Source organism: Pristiophorus japonicus, chromosome 13, assembly GCF_044704955.1.
Source record: "Pristiophorus japonicus isolate sPriJap1 chromosome 13, sPriJap1.hap1, whole genome shotgun sequence".
NCBI classification, from domain to species: Eukaryota; Metazoa; Chordata; class Chondrichthyes; family Pristiophoridae; genus Pristiophorus; species Pristiophorus japonicus.
In genome coordinates, this window is record NC_091989.1 from 72,803,805 (window position 1) to 72,823,685 (window position 19,881).

General features: G+C 45.2%; 1 protein-coding gene across 4 annotated transcripts in view; it reads right to left on the reverse strand.

Annotated features, from left to right (window-relative positions):
* Nucleotides 1–19,881, reverse strand: part of appl2 (adaptor protein, phosphotyrosine interaction, PH domain and leucine zipper containing 2) — a 268,088-nt gene that overhangs the window by 231,620 nt on the left and 16,587 nt on the right. For all 4 annotated transcript variants that reach the window (XM_070897644.1, XM_070897645.1, XM_070897646.1 and 1 more), the window contains 3 exons: nt 16,325–16,423; nt 9,849–9,908; nt 3,718–3,789 (listed from right to left, as the gene is read on the reverse strand). In XM_070897644.1, coding sequence (XP_070753745.1) covers nt 3,718–3,789; nt 9,849–9,908; nt 16,325–16,423 — 231 coding nt within the window. The remainder of the gene's footprint in view (nt 1–3,717; nt 3,790–9,848; nt 9,909–16,324; nt 16,424–19,881) is intronic.

Sequence of the window (19,881 nt, forward strand, 5' to 3'; positions counted from 1 at the left end):
CCAGGGAGCTCTAGATTTGTTAGTCCCATCCTTTTTCTTTAAGGGAATATAATTGCTCTGAGCCCTCAGGGTCTCCTCCTTGAATGCCTCCCCCTGCTCTGACACTGATTCACCTTCAAGTAGCTGTTTCCAGTCCACTATGACTAAATCCCATCTCAGCTTAGCAAAATTGGCTTTTCCCCAATTGAGAACTTTTATTCCTGGTCTATCTTTGTCCTTTTCCATAACTACCCTAAATTGAACTGAATTGTGATCACTAGCACCAAAATGCTCTCCCACTGATACCCCTTCCACCTGCCCAGCTTCATTCCCTAAAACGAAGTCCAGAACCGCCCCCTTCCTTGTTGGGCTTGCTACATACTGGCTAAAAAAGTTCTCCTGCATGCATTTTAGGAATTCTGCTCCCTCTATATCTTTGCGTGGGCAGATACAGCAGGAGCGGCAAGAGACTGTAGAGGGATGTGATCTGGGCCCAGGGGAGGCGTGAGTTCATGGCCAGCCCACACTGCGATATGTGTGCGCACTAGGTCTGTGCAGCAGAGCAGGTCTCCAGTCGTCTTGGGTAATCCTTGCCACTGCACCAAGACCTAGCTCTGTCAAGCCCGTGTGGTGGCTGGTGTGCAACGGTCACCACACGTTAAAAAAATCCACACACATGCATCTTCCACCCTTCAGGATGTAGTTTGGGTTCTTCATTCAAAACACCTGTGAACTCATCCTTTTTTTTGACGTGGAAGCAAGTCATCCTCATTTCGAGAGACTGCCTATGATAATAATGATACCAGTTAATATTAGGGTAGTTGAAATCTCTGACTATTACTACCCTATAGTAAATCTCCTACTATTACTGTCCTTTGCACTTCAGAAATGTGCCTACATATTTGCTCTTCTACCTCTCTCTGACTGTTTGGGGGTCTATAGTACACTCCCAGCAGTGTGATCGCCCTATTTTGGTTTTTCAATTCAACACATATGGACTCTTTTCAAGCTCCTTCCAACATATAATTAATACGGCGACCCCCCCCCCCACTCCTTTTTTTAAACCACCCTCCCTATCCCGTCTGAAAACCCTGTAACCCGGAATGTTGAGCTGCCATACCTGCCCTTCTTTCAGCCATGTCTCAGTAATAGCGATAATATTGCACTGCCAAGTGTCTATCTGTGCCCTCAGCTCATCTGCCTTATTCCCTAGACTCCTTGCATTGAAATATATACCATTTAACACTGCCAAACTCGCCTGTTGTCCATTGTCTAGTCTTCAAAATTCACTTCTTACTTTTTTGCTTTCCAATTTCAGCTTTGCTTCTCTCCCTTCTGAATCTATTTCTCAGGTTCCCATCCCCCTGCCAAGCTCGTTTAAACCCTCCCCAACAGCACCAGCAAACCCCCTCCCCCCCCGCGATGATATTGGTCCTGGCTCTCTGGAGGTGCAACCCATCCAGTTTGTCTAGGTCCCATCTCCCCCAGAAACGGTACTAATGCCTCAGGAATCTAAAGCCCTCCCTACTGCACCATGTCTACAGCCACACATTCATCTGCTCTATCCTCCTATTTCTGTACTCAGCACGTGGCACTGGGAGTAATCCGCAGACTACTACCTTTGAGGTCCTGCTTTTTAATCTCTCTCCTAGCTCCCTAAAATCTGCCTGCTGGACCTCATCCATCTACCTACCTATGTCATTGGTATGGACCCCGACCTCTGGCTGTTCACCTTCTCCCCCCAGAAAGCCCTGCATTCACTCAGTGACATCCTTGACCCTGACACCAGGGAGACACCATGCCATCCTGGAGTCACGTCTGCGGCCGCAGAAACGCCTGTCTGCTCCCCTAACTATTGAAACTGCTACCACTATTGCTCTTCCACTTTTCTTCCTCCCCATGTGCAGCTGAGCCACCAGTGGTGCATTGGACTTGGCTCTGGCTGCACGTCCTCGAGGAACCATCTCCCCAGAACAGAATACTGGTTGGAGAGCAAGATGCACTGTCCTATTCTTCTGTCTGATGGACACCCATTCCCTCTTTGCCTGCACACTCTTAAGCTGTGGAGTGGCCACCTCTAGAAACATGTTATCTACGAAGTTCTCAGCCTCACCACTGCACTGCTGTGACTCCAGCTGCTGCTCTAGTTCCGAAACCCGGAGCTCGAGTTGCTGTAGCTGGTGACACTTCCTGCACATGTGGTCGTCCAGGTTACACGAAGCATCTAGGACACAGGTTGGCACAGATGTGCACTCCATGGGACTGAGTTACCCTGCCTTGTTAGGTAGGGAATTCCAGAGCTTAGGGTCTGGTTGAGCAATTATAATCAGGGATGCTCACGTGGGCAGAGTTTGAGGAGCGCAGATATCTCGGTGGGGGGGGGGGGGAGGGGTGGAGAGGGAGGGGAGGTTGTGGGGCTGAAGGAGATTACAGAGATAGGGAGGTATTTGAAAACAAGGATGAAAATTTTGAAATCGAGGCGTTGCTTAACCGGGAGCCAATGTAGGTCAGCGAACACAGTGGTGATGGGTGAGTGGGATTTGGTGAGAGTTAGGACACAGGCAGCCGAGTTTTGGAGACCTCAAGTTTACGTAGGGTAGAATGTGGGAGGTCAGCCAGGAGTGCGTTGGAATAGTCAAGTCTAAAGGTAACAAAGGAATGGATGAGGGTTTCAGCAGCGGATGAGCTGAGACGGGCAATGTTGCAATGGTGGAAATAGGCGAATAACTTAACCAGATCCAAAATTAGACGAATGAATTCAACCAAACTGCACACCTGGACTCAATGTGAATCAATAGTCACTTCATTGTAAAACACAGCTCAGCTTCTGCATATTTTTGCAAAGTTTCCATTCTTGATGCAGCACATTCTTATATTCCCAGAGATTAGCAACAGAAAAATCTGCTTTGTTGCTAATTGACTTGCTCTCCAATGTGTGTGGGCCACTTTCGCCCAAAACAAATAAAAAACGTGAAATAATTCTACAGCAGCTCCGAAGGCTGCATTTATTGCCCATATCTAGTTACACTGACAAATGTGTGACTTGCTAGGTCACTTCAGAGGCCAACCATGTAGTGTGGACTGGAATCACGTAACTGCTGGCCGGATAAGGAGCGCCAAGCTTGCGGCTAACATCTCACCATAGGTAACTAGGCTCATACAGCAGTGACTGGTCTCCAGTGGTCTTGGACCCCCTTGCCACTGGACCAAGACCTTGCTCAGCTAAGCCCGTGTGGTAGCCGGTGTGCAACAGTCACCCGTCAGTAAAAGAACTCACGCACAGGCATCTTCCACTCCTTTAAAAAGAAGTTCGGGACCTGGAACGTCAGGACCCTCATGGTTAACTCCAACAGCAACAGGCCAGAACGCCACACCGCCATAGTTGCCCGGGAACTTTTTTTCCCACCTGTGACAGGGACTGTGGTTCTTGTATGGGACTGTTCAGCCACTTAAGGACTCATTTTTAGAGTGGAAGCAAGTCTTCCTCGATTTCGAGGGACTAACTATGATGATGAAGGGTGCTGGGTTCCCTTCCCTGTAGGATACTAGCGAACCAGTGGATTTTTAACCACAATCCGGCAGCTTTCATTACCAGAATAATTGAAATCAATTTCACACCTTGCCATGGTGGGATTTGAACTCGTTACCTTTGAGTTGTTAGTCCAGCACCAGGACCACGGCACTACCGGACACCAAAGTACGTGACAGACTACAAGTATATCATTTTGAATGTATTACCTCATCTACAACCCTGGAAAAATGCTGGAGGGTAGAAATCACTTCATCATCCCCTTTGCTCAAGGCGAAATTCTAAAAAGTGACAAAAGAGCAGATTTAGATATACACAGATATTTTAATGATTTTGTTCCAGACTTCTGCTTTTTCTGCCCTCCTTTGCTGAAGGCATTAACAGCTGGAGTCCAGTACCATGTCCAATTGGCCATTCTATTCGAGAATCTAGATAACGGGGATAGATTTTCCTCTGTGACTAATTTTAGTGAAAAAGTAGGCACAGATATAAGAGGCTGCAACCGAGACTCCAGGATGGTATGTTGCGTCCCGGATGTCTCGGAGCGAGTGCAGGACATTCTAAAAAGGGAGGGAGAACAGCCAGTTGTCGTGGTGCACATTGGTACCAACGATATAAGTAAAAAAAGGGATGAGGTCCTACGAAACGAATTTAAGGAGCTAGGAGCTAAATTAAAAAGTAGGACCTCAAAAGTAGTAATCTCGGGATTGCTACCAGTGCCACGTGCTAGTCAGAGTAGGAATCGCAGGATAGCGCAGATGAATACGTGGCTTGAGCAGTGGTGCAGCAGGGAGGGATTCAAATTCCTGGGGCATTAGAACCGGTTCTGGGGGAGGTGGGACCAGTACAAACTGGACGGTCTGCACCTGGGCAGGACCGGAACCAATGTCCTAGGGGGAGTGTTTGCTAGTGCTGTTGGGGAGGAGTTAAACTAATATGGCAGGGGGATGGGAACCAATGCAGGGAGACAGAGGGAAACAAAAAGGAGACAAAAGCAAAAGACAGAAAGGAGATGAGGAAAAGTGGAGGGCAGAGAAACCCAAGGCAAAGAACAAAAAGGGCCACTGTACAGCAAAATTCTAAAAGGACAAAGGGTGTTAAAAAAACAAGCCTGAAGGCTTTGTGTCTTAATGCAAGGAGTATCCATAATAAGGTGGATGAATTAACTGTGCAAATAGATGTTAACAAATATGATGTGATTGGGATTACGGAGACGTGGCTCCAGGATGATCAGGGCTGGGAACTCAACATCCAGGGGTATTCAACATTCAGGAAGGATTAAATAAAAGGAAAAGGAGGTGGGGTAGCATTGCTGGTTAAAGAGGAGATTAATGCAATAGTTAGGAAGGACATTAGCTTGGATGATGTGGAATCTATATGGGTAGAGCTGCAGAACACCAAAGAGCAAAAAACATTAGTGGGAGTTGTGTACAGACCTCCAAACAGTAATAGCGATGTTGGGGAGGGCATCAAACAGGAAATTAGGGGTGCATGCAATAAAGGTGCAGCAGTTATAATGGGTGACTTTAATATGCACATAGATTGGGCTAGCCAAACTGGAAGCAAGACGGTGGAGGAGGATTTCCTGGAGTGCATAAGGGATGGTTTTCGAGACCAATATGTCGAGGAACCAACTAGGGGGGAGGCCATCTTAGACTGGGTGTTGTGTAATGAGAGAGGATTAATTAGCAATCTCGTTGTGCAAGGCCCCTTGGGGAAGAGTGACCATAATATGGTGGAATTCTGCATTAGGATGGAGAATGAAACATTTAATTCAGAGACCATGGTCCAGAACTTAAAGAAGGGTAACTTTGAAGGTATGAGGCATGAATTGGCTAGGATAGATTGGCGAATGATACTTAAGGGATTGACTGTGGATGGGCAATGGCAGACATTTAGAGACCGCATGGATGAACTACAACAATTGTACAATTCTGTCTGGCGTAAAAATAAAAAAGGAAAGGTGGCTCAACCGTGGCTATCAAGGGAAATCAGGTATAGTATTAAAGCCAAGGAAGTGGCATACAAATTGGCCAGAAATAGCAGCAAACCAGGGGACTGGGAGAAATTTAGAACTCAGCAGAGGAGGACAAAGGGTTTGATTAGGGCAGGGAAAATGGAGTACGAGAAGAAGCTTGCAGGGAACATTAAGACGGATTGCAAAAGTTTCTACAGATATGTAAAGAGAAAAAGACAATCGTAGGTCCCCTGCAGTCAGAATCAGGGGAAGTCATAACGGGGAACAAAGAAATGGCAGACCAATTGAACAAGTACTTTGGTTTGGTATTCACTAAGGAGGACACAAACAACCTTCCGGATATAAAAGGGGTCAGAGGGTCTAGTAAGGAAGAGGAACTGAGGGAAATCCTTATTAGTCGGGAAATTGTGTTGGGGAAATTGATGGGATTGAAGGCCGATAAATCCCCAGGGCCTGATGGACAGCATCCCAGAGTACTTAAGGAGGTGGCCTTGGAAATAGCGCATACATTGACAGTCATTTTCCAACATTCCATTGACTCTGGATCAGTTCCTATCGAGTGGAGGGTAGCCAATGTAACCCCACTTTTTAAAAAAAGGAGGGAGAGAGAAAACAGGGAATTATAGACCGGTCAGCCTGACCTCAGTAGTGGGTAAAATGATGGAATCAATTATTAAGGATGTCATAGCAGCGCATTTGGAAAGAGGTGACATGATAGGTTCAAGTCAGCATGGATTTGTGAAAGGAAAATCATGCTTGACAAATCTTCTGGAATTTTTTGAGGATGTTTCCAGTAGAGTGGACAAAGGAGAACCAGTTGATGTGGTATATTTGGACTTTCAGAAGGCTTTCGACAAGATCCCACACAAGGGATTAATGTGCACAGTTAAACACATGGGATTGGGGGTAGTGTGCTGACGTGGATTGAGAACTGGTTGGCAGACAGGAAGCAAAGAGTAGGAGTAAATGGGTCCTTTTCAGAATGGCAGGCACTGACGAGTGGGGTACCGCAAGGTTCTGTGCTGGGGCCCCAGCTGTTTCACTGTACATTAATGATTTAGACGAGGGGATTAAATGTAGTATCTCCAAATTTGCGGATGACACTAAGTTGGGTGGCAGTGTGAGCTGCGAGGAGGATGCTATGAGGCTGCAGAGTGACTTGGATAGGTTAGGTGAGTGGGCAAATGCATGGCAGATGAAGTATAATGTGGATAAATGTGAGGTTATCCACTTTGGTGGTAAAAACAGAGAGACAGACTATTATCTGAATGGTGACAGATTCGGAAAAGGGGAGGTGCAAAGAGACCTGGGTGTCATGGTACATCAGTCATTGAAGGTTGGCATGCAGGCACAGCAGGCGGTTAAGAAAGCAAATGGCATGTTGGCCTTCATTGCGAGGGGATTTGAGTACAGGGGCAGGGAGGTGTTGCTACAGTTGTACAGGGCCTTGGTGAGGCCACACCTGGAGTATTGTGTACAGTTTTGGTCTCCTAACTTGAGGAAGGACATTCTTGCTATTGAGGGAGTGCAGCGAAGGTTCACCAGACTGATTCCCGGGATGGTGGGACTGACCTATCAAGAAAGACTGGGTCAACTGGGCTTTATTCACTGGAGTTCAGAAGAATGAGAGGGGACCTCATAGAAACGTTTAAAATTCTGACGGGTTTAGACAGGTTAGATGCAGGAAGAATATTCCCAATGCTGGGGAAGTCCAGAACCAGGGGTCACAGTCTAAGGATAAGGGGTAAGCCATTTAGGACCGAGATGAGGAGAAACTTCTTCGCCCAGAGAGTGGTGAACCTGTGGAATTCTCTACCACAGAAAGTTGTTGAGGCCAATTCACTAAATATATTCAAAAGGGAGTTAGATGAAGTCCTTACTACTCGGGGGATCAAGGGGTATGGCGAGAAAGCAGGAAGGGGGTACTGAAGTTTCATGTTCAGCCATGAACTCATTGAATGGTGGTGCAGGCTAGAAGGGCCGAATGGCCTACTCCTGCACCTATTTTCTATGTATATGTTTCTATGTTCCCCACTTGATACTCTCATCTACTTGTTCACTGAATTAGTGGTCTGGTGGGAAAACATGGTCTTGTCAGCAGGCTACATGACGGAGCACAATCCGTGTCCTCACCTGAACACTTCTGCCCAGTAGTAAGTGGGTGTCAGGGACAGTGATCCGGAGTGGGAACGTTAGCTGACTTTCCTCTTCCGAGCCCAGTACTAATGAGGCCAAATGTGGCCTTTTTACTGCTGCCCTAGTGACTCAGCACAAAGTTCAGCCTTCTGTGGAGCTCTGTGACACATTGTCTTTACCAAGGCAAGCTTATTGGAGTTTACTCGGGCACTGCAAGTAGGGCGTGGAATAAAAATACTTAACAAGTTTGTCTAAATTCCTTTCTCTGGGATGTTATGGTGTAAAGTAGATTACAGAAAGACTTCCAGCTAAACTCTTAAATATTTGTATGTTGGAATCCCATGGTGTAATTTCAGGTCTCAAATCTATTAACTATAAAACTTTGATATTAAACACAAAATTTAAATGCATTTATATTATGAAAATATTTTAATTTGTTTTTTTAATGAAAAGATTGATAAAACATATTATAAAGTTTATAAATCTCTAAAGGTGCATGCTTGGTTTGTACTGCTAAAGCCCAAGATTCTGAGTGTGTTTACATGATAATTTGGTTTAAATGCAAAAAAATGTAATTGGTTCTCAACTATTTGCAGAAATGTTCTTTTTTTCCTGATAGTACTGCTCAAGACAGCAATTGCTTCACGTTTGATCGACATCGATAATAAAGCATGAAATCAGTTATTTGGCATTCTCTGCAAGCAGCTGTGGCTCAGTGGGTATCACACTCGCCCCTGAGTCAGAAGGTCGTAGGTTCAAGCCGGGGTACTTGTGCCTGATGGGAGTGATGGCAAAATCTCGGCGGACACTCAGGGTTCAGTACTGAGGGAGTGCTGCAGTGCCGTCTTTCGGATAAGACATTAAACCGAGGCCCCATCTTCCCTTTCGGAGAAAAGCAGGGGAGTTCTCCCCAATATCCTGGTCAATATTTATCCCTCAACCAACATCACAAATGGATTATCAGGTCTTTTATTTCATTACTACTTGTGGGACCTTGTATGCAAATTGGCTGCAACATTTGTCCAAACAACAGTCACCGGACAGCAATTGTTTGTGAAGACAGGACAGGGTGCTTGCTGTATAAACACATGCCCTTTCTCATAAGTGAACGCACCAATCTCTACACATATATTGTAGTTGTTAATTTGACATTTAAAAAACAGTAATATCTTATATTGCCACCTGTCAAGCGGGATGAGACAACCCATCTCTTACACACGGTTTTACATCCAAAGACAGTTTTATGTGGGCAGGTTGTTAGTCTGACTCTCAGTCCACAACGAGGAATGTCCACTAGATACGATGGAGGCGGGGCAGGGTCACCCAAAGGGTGGGTCCACCTTATAACTGTAGGTAGTTACTATAAAACCCCAGATTCAGCTCGTGTACGTCACTTGGTAATGTTTAACTGCATAGTTAACTTAACCATACCTGCTGACTGTCGACAATGCATTAGGTTAAATTTCAGTTGTCTAAACCCAAGATTAATAATAGAGTGAAATCTGATGATAGTAATCGATTCGACTAGTAGCCCACAGGCTTCTATAAGTGACTATCAGTATACCAGAAAGACAGTGATCCACAAAGTGCAGTTGAATGAATTAAATTTGTTGCTTGAAAGAGGAACATTAAAGGTGCGTGGAGTGAGCAGGAAAGGGCCATTAGACTAGGTGCATTGTGCGTACTTGCAATGCTGTTGCACACTCACTGACGCTTTAAACTGATGAGTAATGAGCTGCTCAGCCCCTTGTCTCCAATGTGGCGTTGTTATTGCTGCAAGAGGAATACAGTCACTTTTATTTTTTCTACTCATTTGAGCAGCAGGCTGAACAAGTGTTTCCCAGCACTTCAAACAGATGAATGGCCCCTCGCTCAGTGTCAGCTCGAGAGCACTAATAGCAGTACATCGGGGGGGGGGGGGGGCACTCGCTTAGCATCAGCTCGAGAGCATGAATAACAGCACATCCGGTGGGGGGGGCACCGTTAACATGCCAGGGAGTGCGGAGCAGTTATGCAATGAGTGATCCTCAGCATGCTTTAAAGTTACCCATTCAACACTAGTTGAGATTACATCGATTTTGAATTCCCGGGTTTTATAACCGAACAGCTTTTCTGCCCCTCTGACAGTTTATTGCAGTGCACCATTATCCATATGGCACAGTTTGAGTTCTTTAGAAAATAAGCAAGAAAGAAAGATTAAAATAAAACTCTCGAGCATGTTCTCACCTGTTTCTCATATGCAAGGAGCTGTTTGGACAGCTGATGTGTTGCGATACTCATTTCGTTCTGCAAAGAGAAAAAGTGAGCCCATCAGGAACTTTGAGGTGTAAAGGACCAACAGAATTTTCTCAGGAGGTTTGTGAAGTGCCTCAGTGCCCCATAACCTACACCCCTCAATCTAACTGGTGATGGCGGCATAACCCCATCAAAACACCCAAAACCAGTAACGTATCCATCCGTAAGATCAAACCATCAGTAAGAGCACCCTTAGACTATGCATTCATTGAAATTGGTCACGACGTTATGACCATTAATGACATTACATGTATGTATGGTCTTCATTATTCTATGAATATAATGTAATGCCACACACACGGGTTAGGCTGCAGCTGGAGTACTGCGTGCAGTTCTGGTCACCACATTACAGGAAAGATGTGATTGCACTGGAGAGGGTGCAGAGGAGATTTACAAGAATGTTGCCTGGACTGGAGAATTTTGGCTATGAGGAAAGATTGGAGATGCTGGATCTGTTTTCTTTGGAACAGAGGAGGCTGAGGGGAGACCTGATTGAGGTGTATAAAATTATGAGGGGCCTGGATAGAATGGATAGGAAGGACCTGTTTCCCTTAGCAGAGGGGTCAACAACCAGAGAGCATAGATTTAAAGTAATTGGGGGGAGGTTTCGAGAGAATTTGAGGGGAAATTTCTTCACCCAGAGGGTGGTGGGGGTCTGGAACTCACTACCTGAAAGGATAGTAGAGGCAGAAACCCTCACCACATTTAAAAAGTACTTGGATGTGCACCTGAAGTGCTACGGACCAAGAGCTGGAAAGTGGGATTATGCTGGATAGCGCTTGGTCGGCCGGCGTGGTCACGATGGGCCAAAATGGCCTCATTCCGTGCTGTAAATTTCTATGATTCTATACAATTAAGAAATTGCATCATCCTTCGGGGAAACCCTGGGGTGCTTTTCCTCACACACTTTATACTGTTTGCATCAGGTGCTCGTTCCCATTTATAATGCCTGACAGTGAATTGCACCCTCTGTTCCTGCCCAGCAGAAAGCCCCAAGACACAGATGTACTTCATGGAGAGAAATCCTTGCATAAAACAAATACATTTTCATGCCATCGCAGCACAAAAAATAGATTTTACTCTTAATTCAAATGATTAGAATTCAAATTGTTTAGCATTTTGCTATGTTATTTACATTGCTTAATTCAAATTATTGATTCAATAATTCAAGTTCTTTGTCACTGTTCTGCTATTTGTAGTAGGCTGTGCTTAATCAAACCTCATGGACAAATCAATGTTGGCCTTATTGGGCCATCTTTAAAAGCCCTGCATTTGTAATGGCTGTAAATACATTTGATCAGCTGAAGCCTCGTAAGGAGGACTTTGCTCTGGTAGCTATCAAGGTTGCAATAAAACAGCAAGGATTTTTTGATTGCATGTGCTTCCATTTTATCTAGTTATTTAAAAAAAATAACTAACATTGCCGAAAGACAACGTTGATGGTTAAACAAAATCTCAGGGGACTCGAGTGTTGTGTGAGTACAGCAAAAGCATATTTACCGCAAACTTAAGCAGCCTTCCAGTAACCTAGCATTCTTCCGTTGCACTACACTGTACATATAGAAGTGTATGGTTGAAAGTGGGGGAGTGCCAATCGTGATGTGCAGTTGGGTTTGGTGTACTGTATTGGTGAACTGCCTCTGGTCATTGCTCTCAGGCAATGGCCTGTGAAAGCACCGAATCTAGTCGTCTTCTTCATCTTAAGAAAAAGGAGCAAGCCTGAAGATTGGGAGCAGTTTAGAATTCAGCAAAAAAGGACCAAGAGATTGATTAAGAGGGGAAAAATAGAGCACGAGAGTATATTTGCAAGGAACATAAAAACCAACTGCAAAAGTTTCTACAAGTACATAAAAAGAAAAAGATTAGCGAAGACAAATGTAGGCCCTTTACAGACAGAAATGGGAGAATTTGTAATGGGGAAAAAGGAAATGGCAGAACAATTAAATAAATACTTCGGTTCTGTCTTCACGAAAGAGGACACAAATAACGTCCCAGAAATGCTAGGGAACCAAGGGTCGAGTGAGCAAGAGGAGTTAAAGGAAATGATAATTAGTAAGAAAATAGTGCTGGAGAAACTAATGGGACTGAAGGCAGATAAATCCCCAGGGCCTGATGATCTGCATCCCAGAGTACTAAATGAGGTAGCCATGGATTCATAGATGCATTGGTTGTCATCTTTCAAAATTCTATAGATTATGGAACAGTTCCTGCAGATTGGAGGGTGACAAATGTAATCCCACTATTTAAAAAAAGGAGGGAGAGAGAAAACTGGGAACATCAGTAGTAGGGCAAATGCTGGAGTTTATTATAAAGGATGTGAGAACGGCACAGTTAGATAATATCAACGGGATTAAACAAAGTCAACATGGATTTATGAAAGGAAAATCATGTTTGACAAACCGACTGGAGTTTTTTTGAGGGTGTAACTGATAGAATAGATAAGGGAGAACCAGTGGATGTAGTGTATTTGGATTTTCAGAAAGCCTTTGATAAAGTCCCACATAAGACGTTAGTGTGCAAAATTAAAGCACAGACGATTGGGAGTAATGTATTGGCATGGATTGAAAATTGGTTAACTGACAGGAAACAGAGAGTAGGAATAACCGGGTCTTTTTCGGGTTGACGGGCAGTGACTAGTGGGGTACCAAGGGATCAATGCTTGGGCCCCAGCTATTTATATATATATTTGGATGATTTGGATGAGGGAACCAAATGTAATATTTCCAAGTTTGCAGACGACACAAAACTAGGTGGGATTGTGAGTTGTGAGGAGGATGCAAAGACATTGCGAGGAGGATGCAAAGACGTTGCAAGGCTATTTAGATAGGTTGAGTGAGTGGGCAAACACATGGCAGATGCAGTATAACGTGGATAAATGTGAAGTTATCCACTTTGGTAGGAAAAACATAACGACAAAGTATTATTTAAATGGTGATGGCTTGGGAAGTGTCGATGTACAGAGGGACCAGGGTGTCCTTGTACACCAGTCATCGAAAGCAAACATGCAGTTGCAGCAAGCAGTTAGGAAGGCAAATGGTATGTTGGCCTTCATTGCAAGAGGATTTGAGTACAGGAGCAAGGATGTCTTACTACAGTATACAGGGCCTTGGTGAGACCGCACCTGGAGTATTGTGTGCAGTTTTCGTCTCCCTACCTAAGGAAGGTTATACTTGCTATAGAGGGAGTGCAGCGAAGGTTCACCAGACTGATTCCTGGGATGGCAGGACTGTCGTATGAGGAGAGATTGGGTCAACTAGGTCTGTATTCACTAGAGTACAGAATAATGAGAGGGGATCTCAGTGAAACGTATAAAATTCTGACTGGGTTGGATAGACTGGATGTGAGGAGGATGTTTCCCCTGGCTGGGAAGTCTAGAACAAGGGGTCGCAATCTCAGGATACGGGGTAGGAAATTTAGGACCGAGATGAGGAGAAATGTTTTCACTCAGAGGGTGGTGAACCTGTGGAATTCTCTACCACAGAAGGTTGTGGAGGCCAGTCATTGAATATCATCATCATCGGCAGTCCCTCAGAATCGAGGAAGACTTGCTTCCACTCTTAGCATGAGTTTTTAGGTGGCTGTACAGTCCAATACGAGAACCACAGTCTCCGTCAGAGGTGGGACAGACAGTGGTTGAAGGGAAGGGTGGGCGGGGAGCCTGGTTTGCCGCACGCTCTTTCCGCTGTCTGCGCTTGATTTCTGCATGCTTTCGGCGATGATACTCGTGGAGCTCAGCGCCCTCCCGGATACACTTCCTCCACTTAAGGCAGTCTTTGGCTAGGGATTCCCAGGTGTCATTGGGGATGTCGCACTTTATCAGGGAAGCTTTGTGGGTGTCCTTGTAACGGTACCTCTGCCCACCTTTGGCTCGTTTGCCGTGGGTGAGTTCCAAGTAGAGCGCTTGCTTTGGGAGTCTCGTGTCTGGCGTGCAAACTATGTGGCCTGCCCAGCGGAGCTTCAATGCTGGGGATGTTGGTCTGGACGAGGACGCTAATGTTGGTGCATCTGTCCTCCCAGGAGATTTGCAGGATCTTGCGGAGACATTGCTGGTGGTATTTCTCCAGCATATTGGTACATGGTCCACGTCTCTGCGCCATACAGAAGGGCGGGTATTACTATGGCCCTGTAAACCATGAGCCTGGTGACAGTTTTGAGGGCCTGGTCTTCAAACACTCTTTTCCTCAGCCGAAGGCTGCACTGGAGGCGGTGTTGGATATCGTCGTCAATGCCTGCTCTTGTTGATAGGAGGCTCCCGAGATAAGGGAAGTGGTCCACGTTGTCCAGAGCCGCAGCGTGGATCTTGATGTTTTGGGGGGCAGTGCTGTGCGGCGAGGACAGGCTGGTGGAGGACCTTTGTCTTACGGATGTTTAGCACAATGCCCATGCTTTCATATGCCTCGGTAAATATGTCGACTATGTCCTGGAGTTCAGCCTGTGTATGTGCACAGACGCAAGCGTCATCTGCGTACTATAGCTCGACGATAGAGGTTGGAATGGTCTTGGACCTGGCCTGGAGACGGCGAATGTTGAACAGCTTCCCACTGATTCTGTAATTTAGTTCCACTCCAGCGGAGTATATTTAAGAGGGAGATAGACAGATTTCAAGAAACAAAAGGCATCAAGGGGTATGAGGAAAAAGCAGGAATATGGTGTTGAGATAGATGATTAGCCATGATCATATTGAATGGCGGTGCAGACTCGAAGGGCCGAATGGCCTACTACTGCTCCTATTTTCTATGTTTATATATTTCTTAGGCGGTCCCTTGTATCGAGGATGACTTGCTTCCACACCAAAAAGGGATGAGTTCACGGATGTTTCAATGAAGGACCTGATATTCCAGGTACCAAACTACATGGCCGTTGCACACCAGCCACCACACGGGCTTGACAGAGCTAGGTCTTGGTCCAGTGGCAAGGATTACCCAAGACGACTGGAGACAGCTCTGCTGCACGGACCTAGTGTGCACATATCGCAATGTGGGCAGGCCCGTGCTGCCCCTGGGCCCTCGCCGCTTCTGGGCCCAGAACTCTCACCTCTCTTGGGCCAAATCTAGTGACACAATCGTGTTACAGTCATGTTAAGTGAAACCCTCCACATGTAAGCTAAGAGATCGCAAAACACATGTGGAATGGGCTTCAAGTCCCTCAGCTGCTCTTCTGCAGTCAATGACTACATAGCAAGTTACATATTGAGAGGCTTCAAAGAGCTCTATTCTCAAAGAATCCTGTTATTGAACTCTGTCTGAACATCAGTGCTGGAAATTGCTCAATAGCAGTCGAAATGAGATCTGGGCGTTGGTAGCTGAAATAGATGTCTGGCATTTGACGCAAGTTTTGACACTGTGTGCCAAATAAACCAATGCCAAGGTTGAGGTGATCAAGAGCATTTAAAGGGAAGGCGTCAATATGCTGTTGTAGTAAAACTTGGCAAATGTACATAGGCAAGGTAGGAGTGCTGCTGACTAAATCAAACTTTGCTCATTAACACTTCTAAAAAAAATTTTGAAAGGTAAAGAACTGGTATTAAAATAGAAAAATGTGCAGCTGGCTTGTGAGTATGCAACTATTGCTGATAATGGGAGCATTTCTATACAGAGATCGTGCAAGCATGGCAAGGGGCTGTGTCCCGAGCGCCCATAGGGTGACAGCACTTGCTAAATTGGTACATATGGCTGAATGAATGGACAGATGGGACGTTAAAGGTAAAGGATGGGTACAAACTTCGTATACTGGACTTTAAAATATTTAGAAGAGGAATGGAAAATGAACAGAAGGGAGGTGCATCATTGTCAGAAAGGAAGCACCTGATTGGTATCATTAATGGAGTCACAGTATAGGTTCAATTTGAACCAAAACCTGCTACCATGGGAATAAATGAGCAATTACCAGCATTAAATATTGGACCAAAAAACAGAAACGAATTTGGAGTTATGAGAGAAAATAAGAAAATCATTAAAAGAGAGAGAAATGATTTGGGGCGAGTTTAGTTCTGCTCTTTCCCCAAAGCCCTACAAATTTCTCCTTTTCAAGTATATATCTAATTCCAAAATGTACTCTGCCGTGCAAAGGCACTGTGCATCTAAGTCAGGCCAGGGGCCACTTTCCCCGAGCTCCCATTGTTACTGGGAGTGTGAGCACATTTGTTTTCTACTTGGCTCAGGCTTGTTTTGGCAGTACCCTATCTACTGCTACCCATTGCTAAAGGGAGTGGCAGGAGGAGGTTTAACTCAAATATTTGCTCTGTGCTTTACAAAAAGTTAATCTATTTTCACAGTAATTAGATTGCAATGTAACTGAGTCATGAAAGATGTGATACACGGAATTCTGGGCTATTACAGCCTGAAAATCATTAGTAATGAAAAACGCTATCAATCAACAAGCCAGAGTAATGAGCAAGATGTACCTACCTGAGCCCCATACACCCTCTGCATGGCCTGCAGCAGCTGGTTAGTATATTCAGTTAGTGTGCCAGCATCTTCCTCAAATACACTGAGCAGGGAACGTGTCTAAAACAAGAAAGATAATAACATTAAGGTCTTGCAGATGTGAAAAATATATTTTAAACTTTTGGTAAAACATTTAAAATCAAAACAAATGCACCCACCTTGCAGAGGGTATCATTCTCTATTAAAATCCAGTATATTAATCCGATCCATTTCCAATAATAGATACTTTCCTGTACTACACGCACTGCAACATCCTGAACTACACACACTGTCAGTGCAACGCCCTGTACCACACACACTGTCACAGTGAAACGTCCTGTACTACACACACACAGTCAGTGCAACACCCTGTACTACACACACTGTCAGTGCAACGCCCTGTACCACACACACTGTCACAGTGAAACGTCCTGTACTACACACACACAGTCAGTGCAACACCCTGTACTACACACACTGTCAGTGCAACACCCTGTACTACACACACGCAGTCACAGTGCAACGTCCTGTACTACACACACACAGTCACAGTGCAACGTCCTGTACTACACACACTGTCAATACACATGCACACACTGTCACAGTGCAACACCCTGTACTGTAGTGTAGAAGATCGTTTTGGGGGGGGGGGGGGGGGGGGGGGGGTAAAATTAAAGAAAAAAAAACTGGGTCCCTAGCAACCATTTACCAATACAGCAAACCGAAAGCCGTTCAGAAGAAATGGTTAAAAGTGCTTCGTGGAGTGGTGTTTACTATGTGGACCATGTTCCATAACTTGGGGGCCTTCTGTCAGCAAGGACAGACATCGATGACGAAATCCAACACCGCCTTCAGTGCAAGCTCATGGTCTACACAGCAATCGTGATACCCGCTTCAGAGACTGGACAAGTACCACCAATGCTGCCTCCGCAAAATCCTGCAAATCCATTGGTGGGATAGGCGTACCAACTTCAATGTTATCTCTCTGGCCAACATCCCCAGCATCGATGCACTGATCACGCTCAACCAGTTCCAATGGACGGGCCACAATATCTGCATGCCTGATACAAGACTTCCAAAACAAGCACTTTACTCCGAGCTCCGCCACGGCAAACGAGCCCCAGAAAGGCAGAGAAAACGCTTCAAAGACACCCTCAAAGCCTCCCTGAAAAAAAGTAACACCCCACCGACTCTTCGGAATCCCTGGCATCTGAGAAGGCACCGAACACCTCAAGTCTCTTCGTCAGGAGCACGCAGCGGCAGGAGCATATGACAATCCAAGCACCCGACCCACCCGTCCCTTCAACCATCACCTGCCCCACCAGTGACTGAGTCTGTAGATCGGACTCATCAGTTACCTTACAACTCAGTGAGCAAGCAGGTCATCCTCAACTCCGGGAACTGCCCAAGAAGTTTACTGTAAAACACAGCTGAAACTTCCGTGGTTTGTAAAGCTGTGCTACTCTTGGGATAAAGGTGCTCAGTACGATGGGAGAGCCTCATCACAGTAACTCCAGAAATTCAAGACATTTTACTGGGTGAACTGTTTAAACTCTTCACTGTTGAAATTATTCTTTGGTAAAACTGCTAAACGGTACTTGACATTTTTTAGATGCATATTTTTTCCCAATTATGTTAAAGTATACTTTTAACATTTATTAAAGCATCTACTCGTACACATCAAGGGAATATAATCTTGAATAAAATGATACATGTTAAAGTTAAATATCATCTGCAAAATAACTTTCTCCAAATTCCAGTGACCTATATCCTTAGATTCCAAAACATAGAAACATAGAAACTAGGTGCAGGAGTAGGCCATTAGGCCCTTCGAGCTTGCACCACCATTCAATATGATCATGAACATAGAAATTTACAGCGCAGGAGGAGGCCATTTCGGCTCATCGTGTCCGCGCCGGCCGACAAAGAGCCACACGGCCTTCGGTTAGCAATGGCAGAAAGGTAAAGAGCACCCAGCCCAACCAGTCCACCCCATACAACTGCGACACCCCTTGCACCAAAACATTCTACACTCCACCCCAACCGGAGTCATGTGATCCCCTGGGAGAGGCAAAAACCAGATAAAAACCCAGGCCAATTTAGGGAGAAAAAATTGGGAAATTCCTCTCCGACCCATCCAGGCGATCAAAACTAATCAGGAGCGCCCGTGTTGGGCTTGTTACATACTGAGTAAAAAAGTTTTCTTGAATACATTAAGAATTCCACAACCTCGATACCCTTCACACTAAATTTGTCCCAATCAATATTAGGATAGTTGAAATCCCCTATTTTACTGCCCTATGGTTTTTGGACTTCACAGCAATTTGCCGACATATTTGCTCCTCTATCTCCCTCGCACTGTTTGGGGGTCTATAATACACGCCCAGCAGTGTGATCGCCCTTTTGTTATTTTTCAATTCGACCCATATGGCCTCATTTGATGATCCCTCTAACATATCATCCCTCCTCACAGCTGTAATAGTTTCTTTAATCAGTACCATGACAACCCCCTCCCCCTTTTACCACACCACCCTCCCCCCCTCTCTGTCCTGTCTAAAAATCCTGTAACCAGGAATATTGATCTGCCAAACCTGCTCTTCTTTCAGCCATGTATCTGTAATGGCTATAATGTCATACTCCCAAGTATCTACCTGTGCTCTTAGCTCATCCGCCTTATTCGCTATACTCCTTGCACCGAAGTATATACCATTCAGCACAGGAAGACCTCCTTGATTACTACTTACTAACCTTTGTTTCCTGTCTTTCAGATTCACTTTCTACATTCTTGCTTTCCAATTTCAACTTTACTTCCCTCCCTATTGAATTCGTTCTCAGGTTCCCATCCCCCTGCCAAGCTAGTTTAAACTCTCCCCAATAGCACTAGCAAAACTCCCCACGAGGATATTGGTCCCAGCGCTGTTGAAGTGCAACCCGTCAGGTTTGTGCAGGTCCCATCTCCCCCAGAAGCGGTCACAATGTCTCAGGAATTTAATGCCATATTTTATGAACTTTCCCAATCCTACTCCCATTATTTGATGCCAGTGACCAACTCAGAAGTCTGATTTTCTACTTCAATTGGTCCAACTTATTATCGAGGTGCTCTGGGAGAAATAGAGAATGATGTCCATCTACAACATGTCATAGGTACCCTAGGAGTCTGCATCAGGCAGTGAGGGCGTTAACACAAAGTAGTAACCTACTTGGCCTCATTCTCCCCAACCGTGCTGGGCTCCACCTTGATTGAGGATGGAGATGTTTATGTTGCAGACATGTCTGGCCATGAATCATAGTCTGTGTACATCATCCACAGCCTCCATGCAAAGTGGGACAAACTAAAGATAGATTTAACTACCCAAAACTGCAAATCCATGAGGCACTTTGGACCATTAGTCGCAGAATTGTACAACACCACAATCTGTAACCTCATGGACAAACTTCACGGCCATCAGCATCAAGCAGGAGACTAACCCTGGCCCAATGCCAAGAGCAGCACTCATCCAGTCAAGTTACTGCAGTTATTTGAATGCTAAACACCAATA